General features: G+C 43.1%; 1 protein-coding gene across 5 annotated transcripts in view; it reads right to left on the reverse strand.

The window, feature by feature from the left end:
- cux2b (cut-like homeobox 2b) overlaps positions 1 to 14,962 on the reverse strand; it is a 152,530-nt gene that overhangs the window by 5,786 nt on the left and 131,782 nt on the right. For all 5 annotated transcript variants that reach the window (XM_008417261.1, XM_008417255.2, XM_008417256.2 and 2 more), the window contains 15 exons: positions 14,600 to 14,682; positions 14,147 to 14,213; positions 12,149 to 12,197; positions 11,414 to 11,518; positions 9,942 to 10,133; positions 9,791 to 9,849; positions 9,656 to 9,704; positions 9,233 to 9,332; positions 7,641 to 8,270; positions 5,799 to 5,900; positions 4,152 to 4,987; positions 1,530 to 1,695; positions 712 to 1,017; positions 445 to 633; positions 86 to 362 (listed from right to left, as the gene is read on the reverse strand). In XM_008417261.1, coding sequence (XP_008415483.1) covers positions 86 to 362; positions 445 to 633; positions 712 to 1,017; positions 1,530 to 1,695; positions 4,152 to 4,987; positions 5,799 to 5,900; positions 7,641 to 8,270; positions 9,233 to 9,332; positions 9,656 to 9,704; positions 9,791 to 9,849; positions 9,942 to 10,133; positions 11,414 to 11,518; positions 12,149 to 12,197; positions 14,147 to 14,213; positions 14,600 to 14,682 — 3,210 coding nt within the window. The remainder of the gene's footprint in view (positions 1 to 85; positions 363 to 444; positions 634 to 711; positions 1,018 to 1,529; positions 1,696 to 4,151; positions 4,988 to 5,798; positions 5,901 to 7,640; positions 8,271 to 9,232; positions 9,333 to 9,655; positions 9,705 to 9,790; positions 9,850 to 9,941; positions 10,134 to 11,413; positions 11,519 to 12,148; positions 12,198 to 14,146; positions 14,214 to 14,599; positions 14,683 to 14,962) is intronic.

Below are 14,962 nucleotides of genomic sequence, written 5' to 3' on the forward strand. Positions count from 1 at the left end.
CCGAAAACCTCAAGAGGTGTGAATACTTTTAAAAGGACTTGTGTTTAATTCATATACTGAACAGGATAAATACAGTCAGCCTTGCCTGTAGTTGTGGAACCAGTTGATGACGGTGTTGGTTTTGAGGTTGAGCTGCGACGCCAGCATTTCGATGGTGTTCTGGGACGGGTACGGCTCCTGCATGTACGCTTTCCTCAGGGCCTCTTTCTCCTCGGCTCCCAGCACCACCCGAGGCTTCTTTACCTGGCTGAAGGGACACAAGTCCAGCGAGGCGAGGGCCGGACTCACACACTCGGAGCGAGTGCTGGGCGAGTCGCTGTCAGAGCCAGTGCTCAGCAGACCGTACCGCCTCTTCAGGTAAGCTAGCAAGCACAAACATCCACCGAGATTAGGCTACACAACCGGCATGCAAACTTCAAACCGTGAGCAGGTCTCGGTCCCAACCTTTCTTCTCCATCTTTTTCATGACTCTCAACTTCTCCACGTTGTGCGGATCATTGAGCCATAGCTGCATGCGGACAAAGGGTTCCCGGCCTTTCAGGCTGAGTTTGTGCCAAGGTTTAGGCCTGGAGAGCAGGTCAGACACCGACCCTTGAGTCAGACCCAAGATGGTCTCCCCAAAAAGTCGCTGGCCTGTTAAACCAAGTGGCAGATGTTGCATTAAAACGGTTCCTGCCCCTCCAGAGAGAATATCAGTAAACTCAGACCTACCAAGGTTGTTGTCTGTTAGCACCTCCTTGACCTTCTTGGTGATGGCGTACGTGTCTAGCTCTGGAGACATGGCCACCAGCTCCTGGATTCCTAATGGGGTCGTGGGCTGATGCAGGCCCATGAGACTGGAAGTGGATTTCCCGCCTTCTGGGTGGCTGGGCAACCCCAAGCCAAGGCTTTGAGGCTGCTGGTTCTCTTTGCTGCTCTCCAGTGAAAGACTGACCGGCTCAGTCACTGGACTCGGGTTGCTCTCTGCCGGACTAGGCGGTGGGGAGGGACAGGACTGCGCTGTTATGGGACTTTTATCTGGAATTAAGAACATTTCATGCGGGTTACATTAGTATTTGTCTTCCTGCAAGGCAACTGGTAACGTCAAAAGGTTTTGTTAGTGCAGCATATATAGTGGTTCTGATGCTGAACTTCCTAGACTATAAGGATACGTTCACACCCATCCAGCTTAGTCCTCTTTAATCAAACTCTTGGAATATCTAACAGGGCGGCCCAGACCATCAGAACACTGGCGGAGGGAAGTTGTTCCTGACCACTCTGATTTAGAGCACAGATATCACCGATTCAGAAACTGTCAGAACTTCCAAACCAAATCAGACAATTTCAGCAAGTTTGTTAAGAAGCAGCTGAACACAAGATGTCACCAGAGCCTTTCATCAACATGGACTAGGTCTCCATGTTTCTACTTAAATGCAACTCTTTTTCCTCTTCATGACACTTTTTTTTGCCTTCTGAGACTTGCACTCCGGAGCGACTTATAGTCCAGAGAATATGGTACTTTTGCATGTTGCCTGTGTGTGGGTCCTCACCTTGAGTGTGGCCCTGGTTGGGAGGCTGGCTGAGGCTCTGGCCCAGCTGGTCCAGTAGCCACAGCTGCATGCGGATAAAGGGCTCCCTGCCCTTTTGGGTCAGCTTGCTCCAGGGTTTGGGACGTGACAGCATGTCACTGACACTGCCTTGAGAGAGGCCCAGAACCTGTTCAACACAAACAGAATGAGATGTTAGGAATACAAATCTGTCTTTGTGGCTCACCAGGCGCAGACACTTACCCGTCTTTACTATTACTATTACAGATTTTTTTTTTTATTCCAAGGACTGTATCACATAAAAGAGAAAATATGAAGTAATTTCCAAATTCCTATTTTTGCATCAAACTATATTGACATTATTTTTATATATTAAAGTTGATGCCGTTGGTTAATACCTTTATTTTGATGCATTTAATRAATAGAAATAAAATTATGTTCACTATCTGAGTCTGCCGATCATCAGAAGAGAATATATTTGTTATTTTTATGGTGAAATGAAATCCTGGCGCTCTAAAGATAGACAACTTTCATTGGAGTGCCACTAGAGGGAGACAGTGTACTACAAATAATTTGTGCATTCTGAAGCCATTATAATTCATATGATTAAGAAGTAAAGTCCAGAGCAAAAAATGTGATTTAATAACTCAAAAAAATAACTTGTTTTTAAAACTGCAGTACACCCGTTTATGTTTTATGATATTGTATTGTTAAATACCGTGATATATTGATCTATTTAAACATCACTCACTTAAAGGTAAAAGTTGAACACACACACACACATACACACACGCACACCCCCGCACACACGCGTGCACACACACATTTTTCAAGAACAATCTGAATGTTAATTGATCTTCAGTGTTTTCACTGCAGTGTTTAAAACAATACTCTACAGGTAGACAAACCTCTTTTAATTCACAATTCAACATTTTTCCTTTGGTTCAYTTATTCTGACATCATTTACAGCTATAGAAGTTAAAATTAGGCCACGGGGAGCCTGGAAAAGAAAAACGTTAAAGAATATTTTCAAGTAAAGTTCATTTAAAAGGTTATATAAGCGGTTAACATCTTACCTGCAGAGGATAACTCTTTTGGCATCTTCATTAAATATAAATCCAGATAAGAATGTCCTGGAGGACAAAGCTAATTGCAAGTCTGGAAGAGGCCACGAGCGAATGTTTTACTGTCTTTTAAGTCAACTCCACTCTCAGGAAAATAACAGCAATCTATAAAACATTGTTTTCTGAACTTCTAAACTTTTATTTGCAGTGGGTGGTTATTTACATAAAARTCAAAGATTATTTACACTGAAATATGTTGGAGGTGGTGAGCCGCCACTGCGTGAAACACACTGAGAACAAAACAAATATAAAGTGTTTCTGSTCAGAGTAACTAACTGATGAATATGGCAGAGTGGAAATCTCTATCTAACATGTTGTCTGATTAAACTACTGTAATATTAAGCTTTTTGTACCACTTTCACAACAGAGTTAAACAGAAACTCTACATGTTCTCTTCTAAGGCACATRTTTCATGTGCCATAAAATGATAWTTCGCTTCTAAATGAATGCAAAATTTAACTCTGATGTAAAGGTCCATTAAACAGTGTTAAAGCTAATCACTGAAATGRTTTTGTGATCCAAGTTGGTTCATGACAGCAAAGTTTCACTCTGGTTTCRCTTCAACTTCTTGGACAAACTTGTTYTAGATTTATACTAAATGAAGAAACCAAAACAGTTATTCAACAGACATAAGATTAAYTTACCTGTCAATARCCTAACCTCAAAAATCACAAATTACACATTTAATTACAAAGTAATAGCATCACAATTTAGAAGACATAAAACATGTATCATAACTCATGGCAGTGATCAGTTAATTTTGATTGGGTTTGTTGGTGCACCAATAAATATGCCATAATTTCCTTAATTTTGGGAGATTGGCCGATAACTACATGTTCAACGGATTTGATCCACAGATCCATTTACCTTCGTAAAGGTCTGAATATCAGCCACTGTCCACTTCAGCTCTGTTCTGTTCTGAGAGGGGACTGACCGATAGACTCACTCACCAGGTCACATCTGTGYATTAACAATACTCAGTTGCCAGCTTAGCAACTTTGTCGCTATATCTAGAAACTTTTCAGACAAAAWAATATATAMATTTTTTGAGGGGGAATATTTTTTAGAGACTCCATAATCCATTTGATTTATGGTTTTAGATGTGTGTAGGTTTTTATTTCCTTTTTATGAATAGTTTTTTTATTTAAAGTGTCTCCCAGTTCCAGTGTGACTTGTTCTGTACAAAGTAAAGTTTATTAGACTTTGAAAGGGTGAAAATGGTCTCAAAACAACATGATGGTTTATCAGAATAATACCTGGAACAATTTATTGTCTGGTAATATTTGTTATTGTAACAGGTCTAAAAAGGTGTACTTGCACTATTATGCTACAATCATTATTAATTGAAAATTGTCTCAAAACAACATTATCATTTATCCCAATAAATATTTGGAAAATTTATCGTCCAGCAAAATTTATTGTGGCAAGAATAGATGTCTGCATACGGAAAGTTTTTATTTGTTCTTTGAGGATTAACAGATGTTAATGATGAACTTTGCACCTTTTCTCCAAAGATCCTCTGACAGATGCCGTTCTTGGCCAGCTTCTCCTTCACCTGCCTGGTCAGCTCGATGGTGTCCACCTCTCGGTACATGTACATCTCGTACTGCTCCGGCGTCAGSGGGGGCACGGTGGGCTTCAGGGCACGCGGGATGTATGCCGGGTAGTAGGACAGGCGGCCCGGACTAGGTCCGGGGGACTCGCCGCTCACCGAGGTGTCCGACTCCACCTTCACCTCCACGGGCCGGCCCAGGCCCAGGTCGTCGTCCGCGTTGGACACCTCCTCGCTGTTGGCGAGGCCGTCGCCATTCTCCAGGCGGGGCCAGGTGCGAGACAGCGTGGGGGGCCCGGAGGAGGAGGAAGACAAGGAGGGCGAGACAGAGCTAAAGGGCCGGGAGGAGCCGCCGCTCAGTATCATGGCTCCCCGCTCCTGAGACCAGTGCTGATCGAAGTAAGTGCCAGCTTCGCCGATCTCCGACTTGACTTTGCGGATGATGTTCTGAACGAAAGCGGCCGGGGAGAGGACGCTGAGTGGCGTCTGGGGGCTGCTGATGGAGTTGGCCATGCACACGGCAATGCATCCCCCGTCCTCCTGTTTGATGGAGATGGGCAGCGGGAGGACCCTGGAGCGCTCTGGGGGCCCCAGGCGCTCCACCTGGACCCCRGAGCTGGCGGCGGACGACCTTCCGCAGACCTCCATCTCCATGAGCGCCTGCTGCTGTGCCTCCATCTCCCTCCTGGCCTGCTCAAGGATGTTCTTTATGGTTTCATCAGAGCTGCTGCCCGCTCCGTTGCTGCTTCGGCCAGATGAGCTGCTCAGAGACGACTTCCCATCACCTAAACAAGAAACAAACAACTCCATGTTTATTGTGACACCACTTGGTAATGTTTTTATCTCTTATCCATTTTAATTTGTACCCTTTTGATGTCGTTTTTTTTCTTTTATTAGTTATTTTGTAGGTCAGTACCTGTTTGCTAGTATGTAATGTTTGTATGCAGTAATTGATGAATAAAAAACACRTTCTAAATTACCTCTCCAACTCAGATCCATTAAAGATGCGCTATGTAACCTTTTTATTTTTTCATATGTTTGCTAAAATGATMATAATAAGACAGATAATCTGTGAAAAAACAGCTATAATTACGTACAAACTGGAGATATAAACCACACAGAGACAGGGGGAGGGCCTTAGAGCTGTTAATCACTATAAGGCCTGCTGTGGTGCTGCCAGGAATGCTAAGGCTAGTTAGCATAGTCACCGATGGCAGCGGACAAACAGTTTTTCTGTAACGGTAAAATGGTTTTCCACCAGTAGCACACTAAGCAGCGTACAAGAGGTTGATTTACAGCGCTAAGCCCCTCCTCCTGGCTCTGATTTGTTGTTTTTGACTGGTAAAGGTGCATTTTWTTTAGACAGCATTATCAGCTCAGGGAGGTAGTGGAGAAGCTCAATTTTTTCACAGATTATCTGTCTCATACTAAACTGACACAACACAGTGACAGACGTAATAAATATGGAAAAAATATATTTTTACATACTGCAGCTAGCAKCGATGAAAATAGATGTGAAAGTCAGTCAATGTAAAAATAAAAACCAATCAATTTAGCCGTCAACTGTGACTCGTGGCTCGTAGCCTTTATCCTTACCGCCCCTCTGTGACTGGATCTCCTTCTTGGCCTGCTCCAAGATATTCCTAATGGCGTCGTCTGACCCAGTTTCAGGAGTTCGGATGCGTGGAGTGATGCTCCCTGCCACAGAGGGTAACAGAAAGAGAGAGAAGGAGGGAGGGAGAGAGAGAGGGGAGGGTGGGGGTGAGTGGGATGGCTGATCAGAGAGCAGTTCCAAGGCTTTGCTTTTGACTGGTAGATCAATGGCTGCCTTTGAGCGCGTGCTGTCTGAGGTTGCAGTATACGGGAAGCTCAACTTTCAAACGCTGTAAATCTAGGGAGAAAACAAAGTTTAGAAGTAACACTATAAACATGCAAGAGGAAGTTGTGACGAAGTCAAGGATGTGGTCCAGGTGGATTAAGGTGTACACCGGTCCAGGAGAAATATCACATCTTTATGAAAAAAAAAAAAAAAAAAAGACAACAACTAGCAGGTCGTTAGACCCGAAATGCTCTAAAAACGATTAAGGAGATGTTTTCAAACACCTTTGGCTGTTTGGGTCATTTGTGGTAGAAAATGAATTTCTTTCATGTCTTACAAAAGTTTTTATACCCTTTTTGTGTTTTTCACATTTTGTCACATCATAACCACAAACTATAATGTTTTAGTTGAATGCTATGTGATTACTTAACACAAAGTGATGATCAACTTTGAAGAGGAAGGAAATGAGATGATTCCCTCCTGGTCCTCTGGATTCCTCCAACAGTCAAAAAACATCATGATTTGGTCATTTGTTTTTCTCTAAATTGTGTCTGTGGTTCTGCCATGGACTGGTAACCAGTCCAGGGTTTATGCCGCCTCTTGCCTAATTGCTGCTGGAGATAGGCACCAGCTCCAAGGACAATACACAGAAATAAGGCGTGGGAATACTTTCACAAGGCATTGCATGTTTTCTATTCAAACAGTTGCTTTTAAGTCTGTCCAGCAATATCTGCCTTTATGTTGACTATATTTCCACAATTAGACATTTGTAAAATAAATCTCCTTAACGGAAACAATGCAATTTTGAAAAAAAAAGTTTTTGGATAAAAGTTTTTGTTCTTGGATGAATGTTTTTTTTTTTTTTTTTTGCAATGTCAAAATTGGTTTATTTAGCAAAATTGCAACAGAAGCACTTTTTTTTTAGCATCACACCAGTCACATGATCAACACCAAGATGTTGCCACTGGAACAAACCGCAAAGAAGACGACAGGAAGTAGTTGAAGGATCATGGCGTGGCATGTTTTTAAAAGTCTTACTCGTGTGAGCAAACTTATTCTCACGTGATTTTAATTGCGGTTTATATTTAATGGAAACACCTCAAACACGAAATTGTGTTATTTTTTTTTACTTTAGTGCACATTTGTAATGTAAATGCAGATATTATGGCTCAACAGATTTACTTTTACAAGTTGAGCATTACATCTTTTGCCATGATGCTCCACTTGATGTTTATGTAAATTTAGTGGAAATTACTTTGGATTTATTTCAAACAAAATGGACACGGAGATGGAAAAGAAAAGGAGAAAAGAAAGGGAGAGAATTCAGAGATAAGGTTTAAAGAGAAACAAGGAGATGAGAGTAAAGGAAAGAAAGAAGGATGAGATGATAGCACAAGACAACACCGTAGAAGTCTGCATATACACCTCCATGAAGAGAGAAAAGAAATCTAAAAAAGCCATAGAACTGAGAAAACCATAGCGACAAACAAGACATGCATATATAACAATAAGAATATTTTTGAAAAGTACACAGTACAAGTTAACACAAGAGGCATTTAGTGTCAACTGCAGCCAAACAGAGTACATCTGAACCGCCTGCTGCAGTGTTTTCCACTCACCTCTCTGCCGGACCTGGATGGTCCTCAGAGCCAGGATGTTCTGCTCATCAGAGAGGAACTGTTTCATTTTGATAAAAGGTTCTTTGCCCTTCACTGTCAGCTTCCTCCAGGGTTTGGGTCTGGCCAGGATTTCGCTGACCGAGCCCTGGGACAAGCCCAGCACATAGTGGCCAAACACTCGTTGGCCGATGTTGTGCTTCAACAGCTGCTCTTTCACCTGGAAGGCGATCTCCGCCGTGTCCAGCTGGTCCTCGTCGCCCGCCGTCGAGCTGCCGCTTTCCGATTGGTCGCTGGGCAGGCCGGCGTCCATGCCGCCGGCGCCCGCGGACCCTTGCGAGGCCGACATGAGCGCGACCTTCGCTGCATAGAGGGCGGTGGGGAAAGCCATAATGCCTTCCTTCTTGAAGTGTGGGGAGAGGAGCTGCTTGTGGAGGATGTGGTCTCCTGACATCCTGTCCGCGGAGCACGGCGACGCCGAGAAGGGACGGGAGAGGTCGTGGCCCGAGGAGGACCCGTTCAGGGTGGGGGGACCGGGGCTGGGGGAGGCACGGCTCTCTGCCTGGGAGGAAGAGGAATGGGAGCCGGGCGGCCTGCTTGCCTCCTTCCCTGCGTCGTCAGAGCGGTCATCGTCTGATAAGAGGAGAAACAGAGTCTCGATGTGATAACAGATGGTAAAGAATATCAATGACCTTCCTTCTCGCCTTGCAGATTCAAACTGCATCTTGCAGAAATTTATTCTAAAAACTGACACCAGAATCAGCTCAGCCTGAACACCTCTTTTTTCTTTTTTTAAGTTTTAGGATGGTGTCAAAATTCTCAGATGTCCACAACATTCTGCACTAAACTCAATAAAAGGTAGTGGGGGCAAAAAGGCATCAGGACAAGAAAACTCAGAAAATGGAAAAGCAGTTTTCAAATGATTTAAGTCTTTCACAAAAATGGTTGTTTGTAACTTTTATAAACAATGTTTTTTTTTTTTGCTTTGTTTTGTTTTTTCATACAATTGTCACTGTGTTGCTACAGCTTAATTTTAGACAATCTGTGAAAAAATGGAGCTCCTCTGTTTTTTCCCTGATCTTCTGCCATCAGCAGAAACACACCACTCCCAATCAGAAACAACCAATCAGATCTGGGAGGAAGGCTTTAGGACTGTCAATCATGCAATCATGTGTATGAGCTGCTCAATGTGCTAATGGTTATTCATTATTTCATTAGGCTTCATTTCACCAGAAAAATCCCATTAAGATTAAAAATCTCTAACGAGAATCCTGACCTTGTGGAGAAACAAGCTAACGTTACAGGAAAACTGTTTACCCACTGTTATCAGTGGCTACGCTAACTAGCCTTAGCATTCGCAGCTGGCACCGCTGTTGTGAACAAGCTGTAGCAAAGCAAAGAACAAGATTGATTGATTGACAGTGCTAATAATGTTGCCCACTAATCAGATTATCTTTGCTTCAATATATTGCTTTTTAAAAATATTTTTGAAACATATAAAGTGTGACAAAAATGCAGAAAGAAGAAATCTGGAAGAGGATATGTAATGTTTTCACAGAACTGAACTCCAGAAGCAGACATGAAGTGAAGCTTACCGTTACTGTGCAATAGTCGGGTTTTATCTCCCATGTACTTGTGAGATGGAAGAAAGACATCTTTATCTAACAAAAGAGCCTCTGCAGCCTTGGCAGAATCCTATAAAAACACACATACACACACACACACACACACACGCACACACACACACGCACGCACGCACATGCACACACACACACACACCCCCACACACACACACCCACACGCGCACACACCAACCTTGTTAATTTCTGATTAATCAATAGCAGTGGCCGTCAATATCCTTATAATGGGTGATTGATCAATGAAGCGTTCAATAGCTCTGCAGTGGCTATTTTCTCTTCCCAAACACTAACAGATGATTAAGAAGAAAGCAGACATCTCATTTTGTAAATGGAGGATTTTTAATATGCAAAGTGCTGTGTGAGCTGGAGCTGCCATACCTGGGACGAGCTGCCGTTTGCCGAAGCCAGCTTCATAACCTTTAGGATGCTACAGACAGAGAAAATTGATTTTAATTGGATCTATATAGGATCTTTGACTGGACAGATTCCACTATTTATTTATTTATTTTTTACCTGAGCTCAGTTTTAATCTCCTCGTAGTCCATCTGTGACTGTAGTTTAGCCTCCAACCTCTGAGGCAAAAAAAAAAAAAAAAAAAATTATAATAAGAAGCGACGGGTCATTTTCAACAAAACTGTGTGCGTTGTGTTTTGTCGCGTCTCACCTCGATAGCCTCCGTCTTGTACGCCAGCTGGCGCTCCAGCTCCAGGATCTGGTTGGATGAAGTCTCCTGAACTTCCTGCAGTGTGAACTGCAGCCGCTGAATGTTTTCAAGAAGCCGAAGGATTTCGCGATCTTTGGCCAGCAGGGCGGCCTCTACCTGGGCTGACAGCAAATCGCTCTTCTCCTTCTTGTCCTTTGTAGGCATCATGACAAAGACAACAGACTTCAAGTCTCATTTAAGGAAACAAGTTGAATAGCACAAAGTACTGTTGGGTTCTTCAGGTGCATTCGAGGAATAAAGTCAAATTTTTAGGTAACTGATGTAGGCTAACTGAAAAAAAAAAGTAACTAGACATGTCTCTATTGTGCATATGTGCAGAGAGCATCTGGAACGTTAACCATTAAATTCAGGAATGTTCAAAACATAGCGCTACGTATATGAAGCAGTTAAACTGCACATAACATCACTAGCAAGACGGGAAGTTATGGAAGGAGATGTGTGTGTTGAATAAATAAAATTAATAATGATAAAGCTATTCCACAAAATTTTATTCTGAATACTAGGACTAGGCTAATAAATGAATACCGGTAAATAAAATTATGAGAATAAAGTCATAATATGTAATGAATAAAGACAACATCACTGCAGTGGTGTGTCCTGCTGCTGATGTGTAATTACATGAAGTTGTTCCTTATTTGTAAAACCAGTGCTAAGGTATAACTTCACAAGATGCTCAACATTCCTCTTCTTACCCAGTTATCAGATGGATTTCTCACATTGGAGTCTCATAATATTACAACTTTCTTTTGGTAATTTATGCCTCAGTCTTGATGTCAAACTAAATACTGGGATTGGCTGACTATGGCAAGTAACAAAAATTGAAGAATAAAAATGTTTGTGTCCGGTCTATTTGCTTTTTGGTTGTATGTGTAGATTCTGGAAGGTGTTTAATGATAAACAAAAATCGTACAGTTCATTGCAAATATTCCTAAAGTAGCTCCACAAAGTCTGACTTGAATCACAAAAATAGTTAGAAAATCCTGGAGGGGACTGGTAGGGCCCAAAAAACTCATCAGAACACCCATGATTAAAATAATTAAAAAACAGGAATATTTGCTCTATTTATGAAGATTAAAGAGAATTAAAAGAATTTGCATATTTTATGCCTTATTGAAAGAAGACATGGATTCTTAATAAAACAGGATAAAGTGTGACTTTAAAACACACACACAGCAATTACATTAAAATATAAAAGCATAATACTAAAAGATATTCTCTGACAACAGGACCAGTTCTCTGTAGATTTTTTTAGCTGCATTATGGAACATATAAAGGATGAATGTGTGTTTGCGTTTTATTACTCTGGAAGTATTTTGATTCTTTGAGCATTAAAACAACCTGCAGGCATATCTGTCAATAAAAGCAGCTGAGCTGAAAATATACAGCATTAAACCTTTTCATGCCACGCTTACCCTGGTGGCGCCCTCTGCTGGATGGCAGCTCCCCATCACTGCGGCCGGCCCGCTGACTAGCTGCTCCTTTAGCCGCTCCACTTCCCTCTGAGCCATTTCTGCTCTCTGCGTACAGAAACGGCGTTGCCCGTTTTTACACGCCTGCCACATCAATTGGCTAATGACATGATCAAGGCAAGCGCAGGCACATAAATCAAAAGCACGGGAATTCAGAGCCGACTGAGGACGGTGAGCGCGCGCGGGGCCAGAGCAAGCGAGTGCAGCCACGGGTTTATTCTGCTGAGGGGGCTGTTTAGTCAGCCCACTTTATTCCCCAAACTGTTTACCTGCTCTGTCACACCCGGCCTGCTAATTAATGATTCATTTTGAGAACATTTATCTGGGAGCTGCTGGCAGAGAAAGCATCAGAGAGAGAGAATAAGGGAGAGGAGAAAAGAAAGAAGCATCACCAGGATGGGAAGCAATCAAGGGAATGAGATAACCCAGAACCCCAGTGTTCAGCTGTGTGGCGTCAGTCGCTACTCGCAGGTCTCCCGTTCTCTGCCATGGTGTGCCCACCAACAGGGGCTCCAGTTTACGCTCACTAATCACACACTCAGGGGAGGRGGAGGCGGCRTGAGCGGGGGGAGGGRGCTGAGTGTGTCTAATTAAAGCCGGGGCTTGATTACAGGAGTGATTACCTTAACGAAGAAGCTTCTCAATCAGGGGAGCAGTACACAGACAGACTGTACTCACCTGGTTCGCTTTCTCCAGATTCGCCATGATGGCGTCGATTTCGGCTTTCCTGGAACACACACAAACACGGGCAGACACAGAACAAGTGGATTAAAGAGTCACTGCCAAGCAGAAAGCACCAGCGTTCGCTAAACCTCCGGGAGGAAAGTCTGACGCTTGACAATAGACGCTCCTGCCTCAGGAGATGTCAAAGCTCAAAGGAAATCCTTGTTTTTTAGTGTTTTCATGCATTGTTTGGGAAAAACAGAACAAGCTTTGCACCTGGAACCRTGAGCGTTCAGAAGAATACAGTCTACCGATAAACGATAAACTAACCTTCTAGGGATTGGGAATCTCAAAGGTGACTTCCTGGTTCAGTAAAGGTTTAACGAAAAAGAAAAGAACATTATATGTATTTGTGTTTCGTAGACATGCGCAATTTTCCTCTTAGCGCTCTCAATGCTTACTTTTCAAATGTTATCAAACGAAACTTTATTTCCACTTTCAAGTAAACTGCCTAATGATAACTAATYACAGGCGTCGTACGTTATGCAGATGATGCTGTAATGTGAAACTACAACCTTCTACACCCGACTCACCAATCATCTACAGCAAGACATCTGGGAGCTGCTGGCAGCTCCCAGAACATACATTTCATTTTAGACTCGTACTGAATGCCACCTGGTATTTACAGTAGTTATCAAACCAAACTCTTCCATACGTGATGATTTTTATGCAGTTTAGTCAGTGTCCCACTGTTATTTAGGACTTTTTGCTAATTTAAAATTTATTTTTTGCCCCCACTTTTATGATTGTGTTTGGTTATGGAAGGGAAAAAAATTGTGTCATTTGTATATGTRCAATCCAAAGTTGTTCTGTGAAATCGCCACATATGTAGTTTAAGGTCGACGGCTYCTGTGATGGCTGATGAACGCTAGCTCTGTGGCTATAATGTCATGTAACTGTTTACATCTGTCACTGCCATGATTTTAATGACTTACTGCATGAACAAGCTTACTCACATGTGATTTTAGTTTTATTTCTTTCATTTCAACACCACAATTGTGAATTTGTGTTTTCTTGTGTTTTTCTTGACATTAGCAGAATRTTTTCGACCTGTCACATTAGTGACAGGTCGAAAAGGAGCTTGTGCCTTAAGAGAGACGTTTTATATAAAGTGCCACCTCAGTCACTGAAGGTGAGGTAGACAAATCGTCGTCATCATCAACAAAGACTGAGCTGCCATTAACAATAATAAAGTCCTGTGTCATGAAAACGATAAGTGACGGGGACCGTGTGGTCGTTCTCAGCCAATAGGAACGCGATCAGTGCGTGTGTGACAAACCGCATTACGGAGACCCTCCCTCAAACTCCCTCGCTGCTCGCCGAGGCCGAGCGTCAAACTGGAAATGTGTCTGGTCCGACAAAATAGATGGAGGTGACTCCAGAAACATCAGTTCAATTGCGCCATGGATTAAGCCCGGGAGAAAATCTATTAGCGTCGGGGCCGCCTGCGCTCTGGAGCACAAACCCAAACAAAGGAGTGTTTACTTTGAATGTCTATCGACATCCTTCATACGAGCTCAGATTCATTTCGGCTGCGTGCTGGATACATTGCGCTCAAAGACCGGGACAAGGTAGAGTGTTTTCTGAAGCAATCTTTAAATGGAGCAATTCTTCTTGAGGGCTGTCAGGGTCCAGCTGCCGGAGAAGGCAAACACAGAGGCTGCGGCATCGACCTGCGTTAGCGGCTGAGTCACTCCCAGCCTTCGTGTACCTCAGCTTTACGCCAGACGTGACTCTACGCAGGCTTAAAATGCTCAACACCGGAGAGGGGAGGAGGGATTTCATGGCATCCTGACTGCAAGAGGTGGAGGTGTGTGTGTGTGTGTGTGTGTGTGTGTGCGTGTGTGTGTGTGTGTGCGTGTGGGTGTGTGTGTGTAGGGAGAGCAGGATTTATTTTGCTTTTGTTTGGTTTTGTTTTTTTGGGAAGAACATGAAAACATGAGAGATTCTTACTTGTTTGCCATCTCCTGGTTGTATTTACAGCGCAGCTCCAGCAGCTGTGTCTGTGCAGCGTTCAATGCTGGGGGAGAGAAACCACAGGAAGTGAGATATTAACTTTTAGAAAACACACAAACTTTGACCTTAAAGCAACACGACGGCTTGATTTACTGGTCTGATTTGAGGCCGTTTTTCCAGCAAAACTGCGACACAAAGAGTCGTGTAGCAGTCAAACAGTTTACAGATGAGATTATGCCGCTACCTAGTGAGAAATCCAATMCCCCTGCCTTTAAAAATAAAGCCTGTTTTAACAGTCATTAATGTAAGTAGCAGCAGCGGGATAGGGGGTGGTGGGGGGAGAGGGGTTCAGCAGGGGGCACCATACTGCAATTCTAAATGAAGTGTCTTTTTAATAAGCTGAAATTAAATCCAGCAGCTACAGTACATGCCAGTGTTTAAACGACTTACATGAATGCAGAACTTTGATCTTCTCCTCGGCCTCTGATAGTCTGTCAGCCAAACTAACATCAGCGCCCTCCTCCTCCTCCTCCCTACGAGAACAAACTGTCAGTTCCTTCTCTACATCACGGGCACACATTTAAAGCTACAATAAAGGGCTCAGGGCTGGGGAAAAAAAGAAAAAAAAAAAAGAAGAAAAATGTAAATGCCAACCTCCTCCCACTTAGCAAGGGCACGTGCGGCGGAGTTCACAAAAAAAAGAGAGACGGTGTGAAAATGGAATCCGAAGCGTTCGGAACCGCATTGGAAGTGCCGTTGGTTGGAACGAGGCTCTAATTAATTTTCTAATGTAGGTTTTACAGAGTCAGGCCG

The sequence above is a fragment of the Poecilia reticulata genome, linkage group LG9 (genome assembly GCF_000633615.1).
Source record: "Poecilia reticulata strain Guanapo linkage group LG9, Guppy_female_1.0+MT, whole genome shotgun sequence".
Taxonomy (NCBI): Eukaryota; Metazoa; Chordata; class Actinopteri; order Cyprinodontiformes; family Poeciliidae; genus Poecilia; species Poecilia reticulata.